The sequence below is a fragment of the Phlebotomus papatasi genome, chromosome 2 (genome assembly GCF_024763615.1).
Source record: "Phlebotomus papatasi isolate M1 chromosome 2, Ppap_2.1, whole genome shotgun sequence".
NCBI classification, from domain to species: Eukaryota; Metazoa; Arthropoda; class Insecta; order Diptera; family Psychodidae; genus Phlebotomus; species Phlebotomus papatasi.
The window spans coordinates 17,308,895-17,325,018 of NC_077223.1; the positions used below are offsets into that span (position 1 = coordinate 17,308,895).

The 16,124-nt window shown below is 33.7% G+C and overlaps 2 protein-coding genes, 1 long non-coding RNA gene and 1 other non-coding gene across 4 annotated transcripts; 1 reads left to right on the plus strand and 3 right to left on the minus strand.

The window, feature by feature from the left end:
* Positions 1 to 2,387: 2,387 nt before the first annotated feature.
* LOC129802834 (F-box/WD repeat-containing protein 4) lies at positions 2,388 to 4,841 on the minus strand. Its single transcript, XM_055848945.1, has 2 exons — positions 4,672 to 4,841; positions 2,388 to 4,461 (listed from the first exon to the last, which is right to left on the minus strand). Exons 1-2 carry the CDS (start codon positions 4,811 to 4,813, stop codon positions 3,383 to 3,385), a joined length of 1,221 nt encoding a protein of 406 aa, XP_055704920.1. The 5' UTR covers positions 4,814 to 4,841; the 3' UTR covers positions 2,388 to 3,382.
* A 2,023-nt stretch (positions 4,842 to 6,864) lies between these two features.
* On the plus strand, positions 6,865 to 7,881 carry LOC129802835 (splicing factor 3A subunit 2). Its single transcript, XM_055848947.1, has 2 exons — positions 6,865 to 6,949; positions 7,017 to 7,881. Exon 2 carries the CDS (start codon positions 7,018 to 7,020, stop codon positions 7,813 to 7,815), a length of 798 nt encoding a protein of 265 aa, XP_055704922.1. The 5' UTR covers positions 6,865 to 6,949; position 7,017; the 3' UTR covers positions 7,816 to 7,881.
* A 329-nt stretch (positions 7,882 to 8,210) lies between these two features.
* On the minus strand, positions 8,211 to 8,283 carry Trnar-ccu (transfer RNA arginine (anticodon CCU)). Its single transcript has one exon. It is a non-coding gene; the product is annotated as a tRNA-Arg (tRNA).
* Positions 8,284 to 10,610: 2,327 nt separating this feature from the next.
* On the minus strand, positions 10,611 to 16,025 carry LOC129802837 (uncharacterized). Its single transcript, XR_008751825.1, has 3 exons — positions 15,873 to 16,025; positions 15,748 to 15,801; positions 10,611 to 11,913 (listed from the first exon to the last, which is right to left on the minus strand). It is a non-coding gene; the product is annotated as an uncharacterized LOC129802837 (long non-coding RNA).
* Positions 16,026 to 16,124: the final 99 nt, after the last annotated feature.

Genomic DNA, 16,124 nt, shown 5'->3' on the forward strand with positions numbered 1-16,124 from the left:
TAAGTTTACTAATTTTTAATTTACACTCAACATTTTTAATTTACATTCAACAGAAAAATTCGTGAATATTACGGAAAAGTAGTGCAAAGCGTCCCAGTGCTCGAACTCTTTACATACATTTTACCCTCAAAAGTACTTTTACATCATTAACGCTTTATCGGTTATAAACTGATTTAAACTGATTCGTAAATCACTAAAAAGATCCCCCATAATAGTTTTTAGAGTAATAGAATTGATTTTCGGACAAAAAATACTTATCGGTTCATAATTGGTTCACAACCGATTTTATCCGATTTATAAATCACTCAAAATTGCCCAAAACCGGTTCACTACCGATTGGAACCAATTCACTACCGATTGGAACCGGTTCAGTTTTATCGGAAATTCCAAGACCTTTCCAATGAGCCGGAACATGATACCATTCTAGGCACTATCTAGAGTCTTTTTAACTTTTGACCTTGAAAAATCGTAATTAGGAATGATTCAACAGGATTTTCGTATAGAGACGAAATGTCCGCCTGGATAATCTCTTGGCCTGATATTTCTGACGATTCCCTTACAATCCCACTAAATCTAGCTTAGCCAGTGTTGAACTGCTTTATTTGTCCTCGTCCATGATCGTGGATCGTAAACCGTAAACAATCCGTGGATGTTCTCATATGCATTTGCGTTATCGACTTTTCCCCTGTCCTCTGTCGTACTCCAAAACCACGAAAACTTTGTGATAGGAACTAATACAAACAAAAGTCGATTAAGCAGAAGCACATAAGAGCGGTCATCTTCTCATTTTAAACACTATTAGGTGAGATTCTTAACAAATCTCACCTAATATAATCCTACCAAAATTTCATGTCCCCCGATCGGGCTCAAACTTGGTCAAAAGATGTTTCGACACTTTCTGATCACGAATATATGGGTGGCTAAGTTACGTTCCCGACCGTCCGGCCGCTCTTTGGAGCTTAAGAGCTCCCGAACTAAGAAAGATATCGACTTGCGGTTATTTTATAGCTGGGCCTTAGAGCTTTCCATCAGTATCAAACTTGACATTACTAGAGTCTCCCTTAGACCGTCTTCAGACTAGAGGTTTAGCCCAGTTCCCGAGGGTCTCAAAACCTTAAACAGCAACCGATTTTATTGATTTTTCAAAATCATATTGGTTATTTGCCCTTAATAATCCAATCCTAAGTCAAAATTTTCCAAGAAATCTTGACTGATAAGATATTAGAGAAGTTAAGCCATATGGCTAAGCCTTAGGTCTGAAGCCCGTATTAGGCTTGAGGTGTGCAAAATTTCACCTCGAGGATAATTGGAAGAGAAATACATAAAAACGTCTAAAAAACTTTAAAGTCGATTTTCTCGGAAACCATGAGAGAAAGAGGCCTCAAACTTAACATGCGAATATCCCCGAAAAATTTCGTGAGCCGCGAAAAATTTCGTGAGCCGCGAAAAATTTCGCGATCCGTGAAAATCCACGAAATTTTTCGCGGAAATTGCAATCTTCAACTTGAAATATTTCGAGAAATCATGGAGCAATCTCCTATTGTTTTTTTTTTAATTTGGTCTACTCAAGTAGACGCTACAACATGAACATAAAATGATTCAATTTGCATAGGCCAATTTCTAGAAAATATTACAAAAACCGGATTTGAAGACATCAAAACCATTTGTCATATTACAATAGACTCTCTCTCAATCAGGCATTTGGGGCAAAATGTCATCCAAATTATCGATAGATTTGAACATCAAAATCATTGTAAATTCCACAAAAAGCGCTCAAATATAAAGAATTACGATAAAACAAGAGGAACTACAGCAAATTTGAACAAATTTGCTTTAAAATAAAACGTGAAAATTGTCAACAAAATTTTGCGTCCGATTGAAAAGGAACCGATTGAGCGAGAGTCTACTGTATATTTATCGCTTTTCCCGATTTTTTTTAAGGCATCTCGGACATCTCGGATATTTCAAGGCTCAAAAAGTTTCTCGAGTTTTCATAAAATATTCAGACATTTTCTCATATTTAATGAGATCGTATCAAGCTCTGTCGGGGCGATTTTTCAGAGATTTTCGGTTTTCTCGTAAGTTTCAGGATTTCTTGGATTTAGCAAGATCTTTATTTTATAAACTTTTTTATTTTCTTGAAATTTTAAAGCTACTGTTCGACTTTCAAAGCTCAGAATATTTTTATGGAGTTTTGCAAAACGTTTCTCGGGTTTCGTGATTTTTTTCTAGGCATCATGGGTTTAGTCACGGATTTCTCCGTATATGAATGCCTAAAGCCAAAAGCTTTTTATCAGAATCGGAACTAAGGCTCAGTGTCAGATTTTTCTTAGTGTCCTAGAATTACGTAATCTCTTCAATTCTTGTATGGAAACTTAGACTGGTGAAGGCTTTCCTAAATCTAACATTTCAACTAGAAAGGATATCACAAGTTCTATGTGATCTGGAGGGTAATTCTGTAACGCTCTGGCAATGCCATATGACAAATTGGGTTTGAATCTTTGGAGAGCTTTTTCGAAAATGCGATTCTGTAGCCATGACATTGCCATTTCAGCTCACGTGGCATTGTTAGAAGACACATTTGAGATTTCTGGCAATTAAAATGACAATGAATTTTATTAAACAAATCAACCAAGACAGACTGTATTTGCATAAAATCATCAAGTAAAGGGATTTCATTGAAAAATCAATGAATTGTATTTTCGAACTCATATGATATGACAAAAAAAGCTCAATTGATATTGTCATTTTTCGAACTCACGCGTGACAATGCCACGAAAATTACAGAATTGCCCTACTGGAGGGGAATTCTGTAACACTCTGGCAATGCCATATGACAAATTGGGTTTGAATCTCAGGAGAGCTTTTTCGAAAATGCGATTCTGTAGCCTGACATTGCCATTTCAGCTCGGCATTGTCAGAAGTCACATATTTGAGATTTCTGGCAATTCAATTGACAATGAATTTTGTTAAAAAAATCAACCAAGACGTACTATATTTTCATAAAATCATCAAGTAAAGGGATTTCATTAAAAATTCAATTAATCGCAATTTCGAACTCATATAATATGACAAAAAAGCTCGAATGGCATTGTCAGGTTTCGAACTCACGCGTAACAATCCCACGAAAATTACAAATTCCCATGGGGAATTCTGTAACGCTCTGGCAATGCCATATGACAAATTGGGTTTGAATCTTTGGATAGCTTTTTCGAAAATGCGATTCTGTAGCCGTGACCGCCGTGACATTGCCATTTCAGCTCACGTGGCATTGTCAGAAGTCACATATTTGAGATTTTTGGTAAAAAATATAGAATTCCCCTACAGATCACATCTTGCTCCTGATCATGGCTTGCTTCCTGTTTGCTCCCATTTGCTCCATTCACTTGTCGAAATTGAAGACATTGGAGTAGTCCCTATAAACTGCCCAATCCGCATCGAAGTTGAACAGCCTCAAATTCCGGTCGGTGACCACAAAAAGTTGAGTAGCATCACTGGCTATATCATAGACCGGAGATCCGTAGGAGTTCATCTGCGAGGGATAGTACATTTGGACGAACTTCTTCGTCACCCTGAGGTCATAGAGATTAACTCTGCCATGATACTTCATTCCACAGAGCACTCCAAAATGATCATCCTGGTCCAGGCAGTAAATGGAGGAGTCATAGGGATCTTCGTAGACTTGAGCATCTGTATTGGATCGGATATCAAATACGCGAAAGGTGGAATCGAAGTTGGCGGTGAGCAGAGTGAAGTTATCGCGCCAGAGAATGTGATAGACAGCATGGGAAGCAGAATTGAGCTCTTCAGCTGTTCCTGTGGCCAAATCTATGAGTTTGAGGGCACAATTGGGATCTCTGTACCTTCCAGCGGCTACTTTGTCTCCATCAGGGTTGATTTTGATGCACTTGAAGGCCTGTTTGAGATCATGACTGCTCTCTAGTAGCACAAAATCCAACTCTGTCTCCTTCCTCCAAATTTTTGCCGTTTGATTGGTAGTTGTCACAAAAACATCTCCCCGGAAGTCCACTGAATTTAAGTACTCCTTTACCGAGGCTATTTTCTGACTGATAAAATTCTGCACTGAACAGTGCTGAGGATCATGCAGGAGGACAGTTCCACACATTGTTCCGGCAAAAATTATTTCTCCGTGCTTAGTAAAGGCTGTTATATCGGGATCTCGAGTGTTCCCGTAAGCTTGGTCAGGGAATCTCTTTAGGAAGTCTTTACTGCGTCTCCTGTGGAGTCTTACCTGCCCTCCATGGGTCATGTACAGCCAGTTCTTTTCCAGGTGAATGTGAGAGGAATAGGGCACTCGATGTGGAAAGAACATTGATTCCTCATATCTGCCCTTGCACCAATTCTCATGCAGTTTCCAGCGACGCTTGAAAGAGAGGCTGTCGGCATGTGTTCTTAGAAAATGCAGGGAATCCTTCTTCCGGTGGCAAGTCATCAGGATGTCTGCAAATCAGTTAAATTCAAATTTTTAAATTGACAACGCAATTTTTTAATCACGTGAGTTTTATTTTTATAAAAAATGTACAGAAATTGATTCATTTCAAACATACAATAAATTGCATAGAGACTATGGATTCTAAAGAATCGTTCCCTGTATCTTGTTAGATAAGACACTGGCCAGGAAAAGCGATTTCCAGGTTCCATTGCACTCACCTAGGGTCATTCTGTAGAAGAAATACCGATCCACTAACTCCGCCAGCCGTTCAGATACACTGTACACATTCTCCAGGTCACTCACATTTAGGTATCTCAGGATGCTGATGAGGATATCATCGTTTAATTCCAGTAAATTCATCCTGGAAAATCTCCTGACCACCCAACGACTACACTAAGAAGAAGAAGAAGATAATTAGAAATGTCCACGGAAGGTCCACCCCTTCCTCCAACTTTCTTTCCTTTTTCTTTATTTCTAACTTATACAATTTTTAATTGCGATAAAACATTTCTTTTTTTCAATTAAAAACAAAAACTCCTACACAGATTTTTGTTATGAAAATTATATTTAAAAAAAAATTGTAATTTTCTTATGAAGAACCCAGCTGACCAAAGTTAACAACCAACAGCTCTTGGTACCAGAATGTTAACAGCGTTATTAGTACAGTAGACAGAGTCTCTCAAATCTGAATCTCTCAAATTCGAACGACATGGATTCAAAATGTCAGTTGTTTGTGGGGTTATGTTAAAAAATTCGCATTTTGGATGAATGAAAATCATATTTATGTGTTTCTTCCTGACTGTTTACATACATTATGATCGTATAAAATGAAAAGGAAGTACAGTGCTGTCTCGCTATATGCACAGTTTGGGTACTTTTTTTTGACAGTTCTCTCTCTGAATATGCACAACTTTTTTTGAAATTCCCAACGGTTTTTTTCTTTCTTTTAATAAATTATAATTTTTTATTGTTCTAGAATTTCCCGCGTTATTTTAAATGTAATATGAGACAGAAAAAATAAAATTTAAGAAAATTAAAAACAAAAAAAAAATTGTTACCAAGAAAATAATTTTCTTTATTACTTTGTCAAAATGTAAACAAATTGATTATGAATGTGACCGACACAAAAGCTGTGCATATAGAATAGAGAGTGTGCATATAGAGAGACAACACTGTATGTTACCACTAAGACTTATGAGAAAGTACGGGAATTTGATTCAAAGTACAATTTAATCTCACATAAATTTCGTTAGTTTTGAAAAAATCGTTCGAATTTTAGAGGGGTGTGAAATGTCAAAAATACCACCCGAGCGTTCGAATTTAGAAGACTCTACTGTAACATTTTTGGGCCAGAGTGAAAAGTAGCACTGAGTTGGTCCAAAATTGTTACCAGCGCTGGCAAGATTTAGGGTACAGGGGTACCCTAAATTTCTTCTTTATTTTTCTTAAAAATGAGCCCCGAATGCGATACTTTTGTGTCAAAATAATAAAAGTGGCACTAATAAACTATAAGTTAACTCGAGAAAATCTTTATAAAATTATTTTAAAGCTGAGATATTGAGTGAGATATATGTTGTTAGAAGAAACACAATGAGATTTTATAGTAACTTCCATCGTTCATGAACCCGTAACTTCCAAAGTATGGAAATCTTGGAAGTTACGACAATTTTCAAAAATGCATTATATAAATTTTAATTACTCTAATGATAATGATTGCCTTTATTTGATTAAATTAGTCAATTAAACTGTTATCCCTGTCACTAAAAGCTTTTATTTCGCAACTTTTATTGAATAAATATTGTGCGCTGCGTTACTTGTTTTGTTTTGAATTAATGACAGATGGGCAGGGATTTTTTCTTACTTTTTTCTCACAAATATTGAATTAAAATGATTTAATGTTGCATTATTCGCACTGTCTTTGGATATTTGGAAGAGATTGTAAACGTTTTAATGAGAAATATTACATTTTTGCTGCAAATTACAAGTCACGCAAACGAGCAAAAGAAAGTTACGGCAAATGCTGATTAGAGAAAATTTTGTATGAAAATTTGTCGTAACTTCCTCAAAAATGGAAGTTACGGCAAATTCTGATAATTTTTTCTTAATTACGGGCACTTACGATATTTTTTGTTTAAAATAATTTTTATTGGGCTTATAAATGTTTCTTTTTCTCAAGTGTGTTTAATAAACAAAATTACGCCAATTCCAAATATGTATATACCTGAAAATCGCAAAAATGAAGTTACGACAAATGCTGATTTAACTGACGTTTTGTTAGGAGACCAACCAGAGTTGTTAACAGAGTTATTGGCCCAGCTATTTGCGAACTGTTAACACCTAGTCAACCGGGAAGTCCGCGGAAAATTCGTTGGCGGTCTGAGGAGTGATTGCAGCGCCGTATGGTGGTGGACACAAACGTTTTACATCAACTTTGCGGCATTGGTTTGTTTACATTTTTCAAGATCCCAGAAAATTGCAGATTTTTCTGTAATTAAGGTATTTTTTATTCAAATTGTGAGAAGAGTCTTTGATAAAAGTTATTAACTATCAAATCTTGGTGTAGGATGGATTTCCAGAATCGTCCTGGTGGGAAAACCGGAGGAGGAGGAGTGGCATCATGGTCAGAAACGAATCGCGATCGCCGGGAACGTTTGAGGCAGCTGGCCTTGGAGACAATAGACCTGGCCAAGGATCCTTACTTTATGAAGAACCATTTGGGTTCCTATGAGTGCAAATTGTGTCTGACCCTTCACAATAACGAGGGAAGCTACCTGGCACACACGCAAGGCAAGAAGCATCAGGCTAACTTGGCCCGGAGAGCTGCTAAGGAGGCTAAGGAAGCTCCTCAGTCACTGGCACCGGAGAAGCCACGAGTAGAGCCCAAGAAATTCGTGAAAATCGGACGTCCAGGCTACCGTGTAACCAAGCAACGAGATCCGGACAGTGGACAGCAGAGTCTCCTGTTCCAGATTGACTATCCCGAGATATCGGATGGCATTGTGCCACGACATCGCTTCATGTCAGCCTATGAGCAGAAAATTGAGCCTCCAGATCGTAAATGGCAGTACCTGCTTTTTGCAGCTGAACCCTACGAGACCATCGCCTTCAAGGTGCCCAGTCGCGAAGTGGAGAAGACAGAGGGTAAATTCTGGACGTACTGGAACAAAGACACCAAACAGTTCTTCCTCCAATTCGCGTTCAAGCTCGAGCCCAAGATTATTCCACCGCCGCCGCCGAATCTTCGAGCAGGGGGACATGGAATGGGTTCAGTTGTTCCACCTCCTCCACGTCCTCCCATGTTCAATCCCGTTCCACCTCCTCCGCCAATGGCTGTCCTTCCTGTCCCAGCACCACCAATGTGAGACACAACTTAGACTTTTAGACGGAACCATGAAAGGAATTTTATCAATAAAAATTGTTTTAAAGTCTCCAGGTCTTTTGTTTATTTTTTTTACCTTGGAAGATTAAACTTCTGCTTAAAAACAGGCTAAATTTTAATTTATTCGATATTCAGTGAAAAAAACATTCGAGGGGCGACTCATTGTGGAAAATCTTAACCCCCAGTCTCTTGAAACAAATTTTTGGTACAATAGAGAAACTCCAGGGCAGTGAGTTCAAATCAGATGGCCTCTCGACAAAGTTCCACTTATTATTCAATTTTGAAAAGAAAGATTTTATTGATATAGAAAAAAAATAAAACGATTTTACTGGGTTTAATTAAAATATGAAATAAATAAAAAATAAAAGAAAAAAACCTTACCCCAGGAGGGACTCGAACCCTCAATCCCCGGCTTAGGAGGCCGATGCCTTATCCATTAGGCCACTGGGGCTCCACCGATGCGGTGAAAATTGAAAAAGTGGTTAAAATGGATTAGAAGTCCTTTTTAATTGTTTTTTTTTGTAATTAAAAAAAAACTCGTAAGTATCTTAAAAAAAAGGAATTTTTAGATTTTAGATAAAGGCGTAAAGGCAACAAAAATGGTTGCAAAAAACAAAAACTATTAAATTATATTTTTACGTTTAATTTTAACACATCGAGTCGGGGCCCCTATCTTTCTTATCCGACACAATTTTTATGGAATTTTAACATTTGATTAAATTAATCACAATTATAAAATATCAATTAGAAATTGGTTAACACATATTTAACAAAAAAAAAAACATCTTAATTATTTTCGAACTACTAATAATATATGCACGATATGCACAATAAAATAATATTAAAAAATTACATAAAAAATATTAGATTTAACTATTTTTTCCTTTTCTAACTCAACAACTTTTACTACAAATAATTAAACAGGAAAGATAGCGTAACAGCGGTAGGGGAAAGTGCTCTATCTTCGAACGTTCATGCCTTCGAATAATGTAAAATGTAATTTTTCTTTTATTTTTCGTGAGAGACTTGCACATTTTTATTAAATATTAATTGGATTATCATCAATTGTTGATAATTCCATGATAATTTTGTGTAAATCTCTCACAAAAAACAAAAGGAATTCGCATTATTCAAAGGCATGAGCGATCGAAGGGAGAGCTCGTTCCCCTATAGGGGAAAGTACTCTCCCTTCGAACGTTCATGCCTTCGAATAATGTGAATTTCTGTTACTTTTCCCAAGAGAATTACACATGATTATCGCATATTTATCAATAATTGATAATAAGCAAAATAATATTTAATAGAAATGTGGAAATCTTTTAGGAAAAATAAGAGAAAATTCACATCATTCGAAGGCATGAACGTTCGATCGGAGAGCACTTTTCCCTATATTACAGCGTGAAACGCGGGTTTTTGCGAATTCAAAAAGGATCTTTACATTTAAATTAATAATTTAATACTTATTATTATTATTATTTATTCACTGTCTAAAAAAATTGCAATATACATCATTTTTTAGATAGACAAATAAGAAGATCTTTATTCATCGGCAAACGCTTAAAAATCGCAACAGTTTCTAAAAACAGTGATTTTTTCTTTCTATTGTGTCCACTGCTGTCTTAGCGTTGATGATCCTCCAGAGATAAACGGTGAAAGTCCTCCTTCATAAATTCTATAAGCCTTTGCAGAAAAATCAGCTTTTTTACAAGTCAATTGAGAAAAAAACATAAAAAACTTAAACTCTCATTGTTGATACAACCTCATAGGGGAAAGTACTCTACCTTCGAACGTCTATGCCTTCGAATAATCTGAATTTTCTTTTATTTTTCCTAAGAGACTTACATATTTTTATTAAATATTAGTTAGCTTATCTTCATATTGATAATTACGTGATAGTTATGTGTAAGTCTCTCAGGAAAAGTAAAAGAAAATTCAAATTATTCAAAGGCATGAACGTTCGAAGGGAGAGTACTTTCCCTTATATTACAAAGGATTACAGGATTTTTCTTATTTTTAACTGCATATCGAAAAAAAGTAGAGGAGAATTTAAAGACCCAGACGAGGTTAAAAAAGAACACGTTTTGTCTCTCGGTCTTTGACAAGGATTAAAATTAATTAGAGGTAAGTGTAAAATGGATAAAAGAGATAAAAATAAATCATAAGAAAAATCAGGTCAAGAATGAGTTAAATAATAGACGAATAAACGTTTTTTTTTTCAAACGATTTTATTTAATAATTAAGGTCTACCGAACAAAACTGTTTAAAAGGTTTAAAATGTTTTTTTTTAATGTTTAATCCATCGAGTCGAGGACCCTATTTAGATGAAAATTTTATGGAATTTTAAGATTTTTTTTTCAAAATTTATTAATATAGTGGAGGTTGCGGTAGTTCTACAGCCGAACTTTTATCAGAAATCTTTATTTCCGAAATCAATGCATGTATGAAAATACACCACCTTTCCCTAAATGATTGCCCAGCCAAGTCAGAAGAACCTCGACCTCGGAGCAGACCAGACCTAGGTCAAGGTGATTGAATAAAATTCAGGATCTTTGTCTTGGAACACCATAGGATCGATACTTATGGTGTCTACACACGAGAAACAACTTTCAGTAAAACATAAATTTATTTTTTACTGAAAGATATGTCATTCTACTTTGCATATTTCATTTAAAAAATTGAAAAAACTAAAAATGTGAATTTTAGAAGCAAAAAGAGTTTCAAAAAATTTTTATATTTTCTCACCTAGCGCCTGAACTAAAAGATATAATGAAGAATGGATGGTTTTTTCGACTTTATTGGATCATAATTATCCTAGAAAACATTGTTTTAGAACTTTTTTCGCATATTAAAGAAAACACCGTTAGAGGGTTAAATAAAATATTGTTACTATCATGTTAAATTTATCAATTATCTTGTGAAAACATAGAATAATACCCCTTTATTATCAAAATTTCACATTTTAATTGATTTTTTTCGGACTCCGATAGAGTCACCGAATCCAATGGAGTCAACAGGCCTGGAAATAATTAGGTGACTCTATCGAGGTCCCACTGTACTCACAATTAGAGGATTTTCACAAAAAAAATGCCTTTTTTACTGGCCTTCGAAAGGTCTTTTGTTGAATCTTATGAACCTTATGAGCTTTCCAAAAAGCGCGAAATGATTCAATTTAGATTAAAAATTGATTAATATGTTTTTATTTTTCAGAGAAACGTTGAACAAAATCTGATTTTAAGAATTTTTAAAAATTTCTACTAGCTTTTATAAGGATTTTGGGAAGCTTTTAAACAACTTTTCCTCCTAAAGCAATATCGTCTTTTAGAAGAGCTTTGAGAGTACCTCTCAAAATTTTTCAATGAGAATGCAGAAAACTTTTGAGACTTTCTTAAGTTAAAAAAAACTTCCACCTTAGAAACAATGTTTTCTCATTTCTGAATCAAGCTTTTTATTAAAAAAAAATTATTTTTAGTCAATTTTTCGGCATGTTTTGTAACATAGGGACAAAGGATTTTTATCATAAATGGCTTTTCTTTGAAAATTATTCGCTTTTTTACCATTTATAACGATTACAAGGAGGTATTATTTCATATTTATTTTAGAAAATCAATTAATCTGTGACAAACCAAATTAGATTTGAAGCGATCCAAGGCACAGATCGCATGCTTGCGAATTTATACCTACTTTTTATAAATTTTTTGTTAATAATAAATAAAAATTCAAATGCATAGAGATATTTAAATAAATTTTGGGATTTATTTTGAGCATTCTATAAAGAAGCAAATCCGTGGTACCCTTACTTACATTATTTCCAACGTAACATTGTTATAAAACAAATAGCTATGACGAACAATTAATTTATAGAGAATAAAATTCAATTTGTATTTTATTTTTAATTTGCGCTGCCATTTATTTAGAATTTTTCATTAAATCATTTTTTTTTGGGATTATACAACAATTCTCATTAAACTTAATCCAATTGTTGAATCCAGTGTTTTTTTTTATTAGAATTTGGCAAAGTTCAGGATCTTTGACGTTGTTTATTAGTCGAAACCGCCACTAAAGTCTGAAAAGTCTCCGAAACCTAAAAAAAAAATCGAAAAATTGTTACAAATAACACCTTGATATTCAAATTATTTAAATAAAAAAAAGAATAAAATTTGAATATTTTAATTTATGCCTAGAAAAAAGAATATTTTCCTATTAATTAAATGTGAGAACTAAGCTTTTTAAATATCGAACAATAACGAAATTTTCCACTTGACTTTAAAAATTTACCAAAATTTTACATATCATTTGAGGGAGACATGAGCATTAAAAAAACGCGAGTACCTTTCCAGTCTTTACTTTTTATTCAGTTGAAGTGTTTTGTATAACATAAATTTCCATACCATTTATTTTCTCGTAAACAACACATAATCACACTTCTATTTATAAATTTCATTAATTCACTCTATACATAATTAAAATATCAGCGAATAAACAAAATTCAAGATTATGTCGTTGTTTTTTGTAAGAAATGTGTGGAAAATAGATCACATATCCTATTCGAATAAAGAATTTGAAATTAGAAAGTGCAATTTTGGAAATGAAATATTAAAATATAGATTATAAACTCAGAGATCCTGAATTTAAATTCTTTATTAAGGGATTACGTGGGTCAAAAAGACTGGAAAACAGTAGACTCTCTCTCAATCGGGCATATGGGGCAAAATGCCATCCAAATTATCGAAAGATTTGGGCGCCAAAGTCGTTGTAAATTCCACAAAAGAGGCGTTCAATTATAAAGAATCATGATACAATAAGAGGAACTACAGCGAATTTACATAGAGCAAATTTGCTTCAAAACCAAACGTGAAAATTGTCAACAAAATTTTGAGTCCGATTGAAAAAGAACCGATTGAGCGAGAGTCTACTGTATTTTCTCTATTTTTCTAAAACAATCGATTTTTATTTTAATTAAAGTTCTCAAGCATATAAAAGTATACAAAATTTATATAAACTATATTTTCTAAAATTGTAATTTAAAAATTTTAAAAATTCAGCCTTTGGGCCTTGATTTTCGAAGACATTTTTAAATAGGGCAAAGCGCCCATACTTTACACGATCCCAAGCTTCATAAAGACTAATTTTTTCCTATGTTTCTGAACAAATACGACTCCGCAATATATTTTAAAAACTGGACACTGTCTCCTATTTTTTAAAATATGGATGCGATGAGTCACATTTATTGAAAAACATAGAAAAATTTAGTCAGTATAAAGCTTGGGACCGTATAAAGCATGGGCACTTTCCCCTATATTTTTCCGTGAACAAGATTTCTGAGTGAGTGTATATTCGTCTGACATCAAAGAAACTAAATATTTCCTCTTTTAGCTGATGAATTAAACTCATACTTGAATGGTACTTTTTTTTTTAAAATTAAATCTGTATTTTTTAAAGAATTTTATACAAAAGATACAGCTTTTGGCGTATTTTACACTATGTTTTGTCTTGTAAAATAAGTTGTGATCAAGATAAAAAAAAATCCACCGTTCAAGTACGAGTTTAACTCTTCAGCTAACAGGAAATATTTAGTTTTTTGATGTCCGATGAATACTCTGATAAGAAATTTTATCTACGGAGAAGTATGATTTTTTTTTCAAAAAACTGATTTTTTAAATGAAATTTTCAGAAAATATAGCTCAAATTAAATACTTTTTTTTTATTATGTTGAAAAGAGATACAGTAGATCAGAGGTGTGCAAAAACCATTGAAACTGAATTAACGTCAAAATAAGTTTGTTATAGTAGCATTTTGACCATTGACGTACATGTTTTATTTGACGTTTATTCGGTTTCAACGGTTCTTGCACGCCTCTGCAATAGAGCCTCGCTATAGGCCATACTTGTTTCCAAATTTGACACTTGGGTCGCACTATAGCTCTTTAAGGACGATTGGGTCACCGGTGACCCAAAGATGAAACTTTTCCTACGGCCTTCTAAAGTTGTATTTTGTTCTAAAAAGTTAGAAAAAATGATTTTTTCTGACCCTCGTTTTTTGACCTTCTCGCCCTTAAAGGGATACAGTAGACTCTCTCTCAATTGGGCATTTGGGCCAAAATGTCATCCGGTTTAGCGATAGAATTCAACGTCAAAGCCTTTGTAAATTCCACAAAAAGCGCTCAATTATAAAGAATCACGATAAAATATGAAGAATTACACCGAATTTGAGCGAATTAGCTTCATAATTAAACGTGAAAATTGTCAACAAAATTTATCGCCCGATTGAAAAAGAGCCGATTGAGTGAGAGTCTACTATAGTCCATGTCATTTTTTAAAATTATCAACGACTTTTAGTATTGAAATTGCTCTACGGCTTCCACTTTCTTTTGCGATTGTGGTACTTGTCCTCGCTCTCTTCATTATGGATCACAATTATCACAACTAATCAATAAAGTTTGCCGAAAATATTAAAAAAAAATTATGACAACATTGCATGTCGCGTACTAAAAAACATAATCTAGCTTAAAATCAGTGTTTTGAAATCAACGATCGATAAATTGTAGACTATAGAGCGATGACCTATAGCGGGGTTCTACTGTATAAAGAAAATATGCTATTTTTTAGTCTTCGTGATAGACGTAGCTCCTTAATTTTTTTCAAACTCTATTTATAAATAAAGTGTAACTACCTAATAAAGGAATTTACCATCGAGGTATTAAATCGGGATAGAGAATGAAGGAAAATATCATCAAAATCAACGCGATGTCAAACTGTTCGTAACGTTATTTCGTGCACAAATTTGGCATAACTTTTCGAGAACCGAAAGAAATCCAACAAAATGTATTTCTAGCTCTGTCGAACTATTGTTCACATGTCATTGAAGAATTAAAAAAGTAACTAATATTGATGCTATTCCAATGAAAAATTAACATGTTTTTCAGCACTTCACTGTTCTCAAGTGCTTTTACATAATCGACTTTACTTTGTATTTGTTACTTTCACGACTACTTGGTGCTTTTAGAACACGGAAAGGATTGGAGAAAACAGTCGAGACAGGAACCAACACAACGAAAAGTGGATAATGCAGAGGCATTTGAGAACAGTAAAGTGCTAAGAAAATATATTCATTTTTCATTGGAATAGCGGTATAAATCCTGTATCGCCAGCAATTTCGATATCAATTGCATAAAATAGATTATACACTCTTAGAAAAATTTAGTCCCAACTACATCATATACAGTTATGGAAACTATTAAATATAGTAAGCATAGACCCATCCATATATTTAGCTAGGGTAACTAAATGAAATAGTTGACCAATATTAGTTACAGTATCTTTTTCATTTAGTTATCATACCTAAATTAGATTAGTAACGGGTACTATAACATATTGGTTCCAATAACTAAATAAATGGGGTTGATACCCATCTTATTGGCTGTAATAACTATATCGTATTAGTTGTGGTTACTATATAGCTCGAAAAAACTTCAACACATAAGTAAAAAACCACTCTTTTCTATTGCAAAAGTTGTCAGAACTTTATGAAAATATAGGCACATTTATTTGCTTTAGTTGTGAGAACTAAAAGGAACTAGTGACCAATATTAGTTGGGATATCGATTTCATTTAAATAACACAAGCAAATATAATTATATGAAACCATTATGAAATAATTGCCGCAATTATTCATGTAAATATTGCCTTATATTCTCACTACTAATAAATTTATTATGAGTAAAATGTTTTAAGATTATAAGAACTATTTTAAATATATTTGATAATAATCACCCGATCAACTAATTTTCATTAGTAATGATGTCTAAACTTTTCTAAGAGTGTATCAAAATCTCTGGATTTGCGTGATGCAGCGTACCATGTTTAATAATGGGTTAAAATTTAAAAGGGTAAAGGGATTCAAAAGTATTTCAACTTACCCGAAACATCTCCATAATATCCACCAAAGAATGGTTTTGGCTCTGGATCTGGATCTGTTGATTTACACATTAACAATTATGTTTTTAATATATTTTACAATAAAAAAATGCGCGTAAAATCTTACCTGCGTTAACCATATGCATTATACCAATCAGGAAAACCACGAGGAACACCAACTTTAGATAAGTCATGATTGATTTGGAAATTTCTCGTCTGTTTTGAACAAAATTGCAAGATCCACTGTACAATTTTTGATCGTATTTATCCCTATTTATACTTTTTCTTGGCATTTAATAATTAGTAAGACAAAGTTCATTATCAAGGTGACTTCCAGATGGGATCAATAAATTTTGACTCTATTTGTTTAAAAGAGAAC

What these genes read in the sequence shown, in the direction of transcription:
- LOC129802834 (XM_055848945.1), bottom strand. Translation starts at nt 4,813, where the DNA reads ATGAATTTACTGGAATTAAACGATGATATCCTCATCAGCATCCTGAGA. An exon ending in CTTCTACAGAATGACCCTAG is followed by an intron (nt 4,462 to 4,671) that starts GTGAGTGCAATG and finishes ACTGATTTGCAG; the next exon opens with ACATCCTGATGACTTGCCAC.
- LOC129802835 (XM_055848947.1), top strand. Translation starts at nt 7,018, where the DNA reads ATGGATTTCCAGAATCGTCCTGGTGGGAAAACCGGAGGAGGAGGAGTG.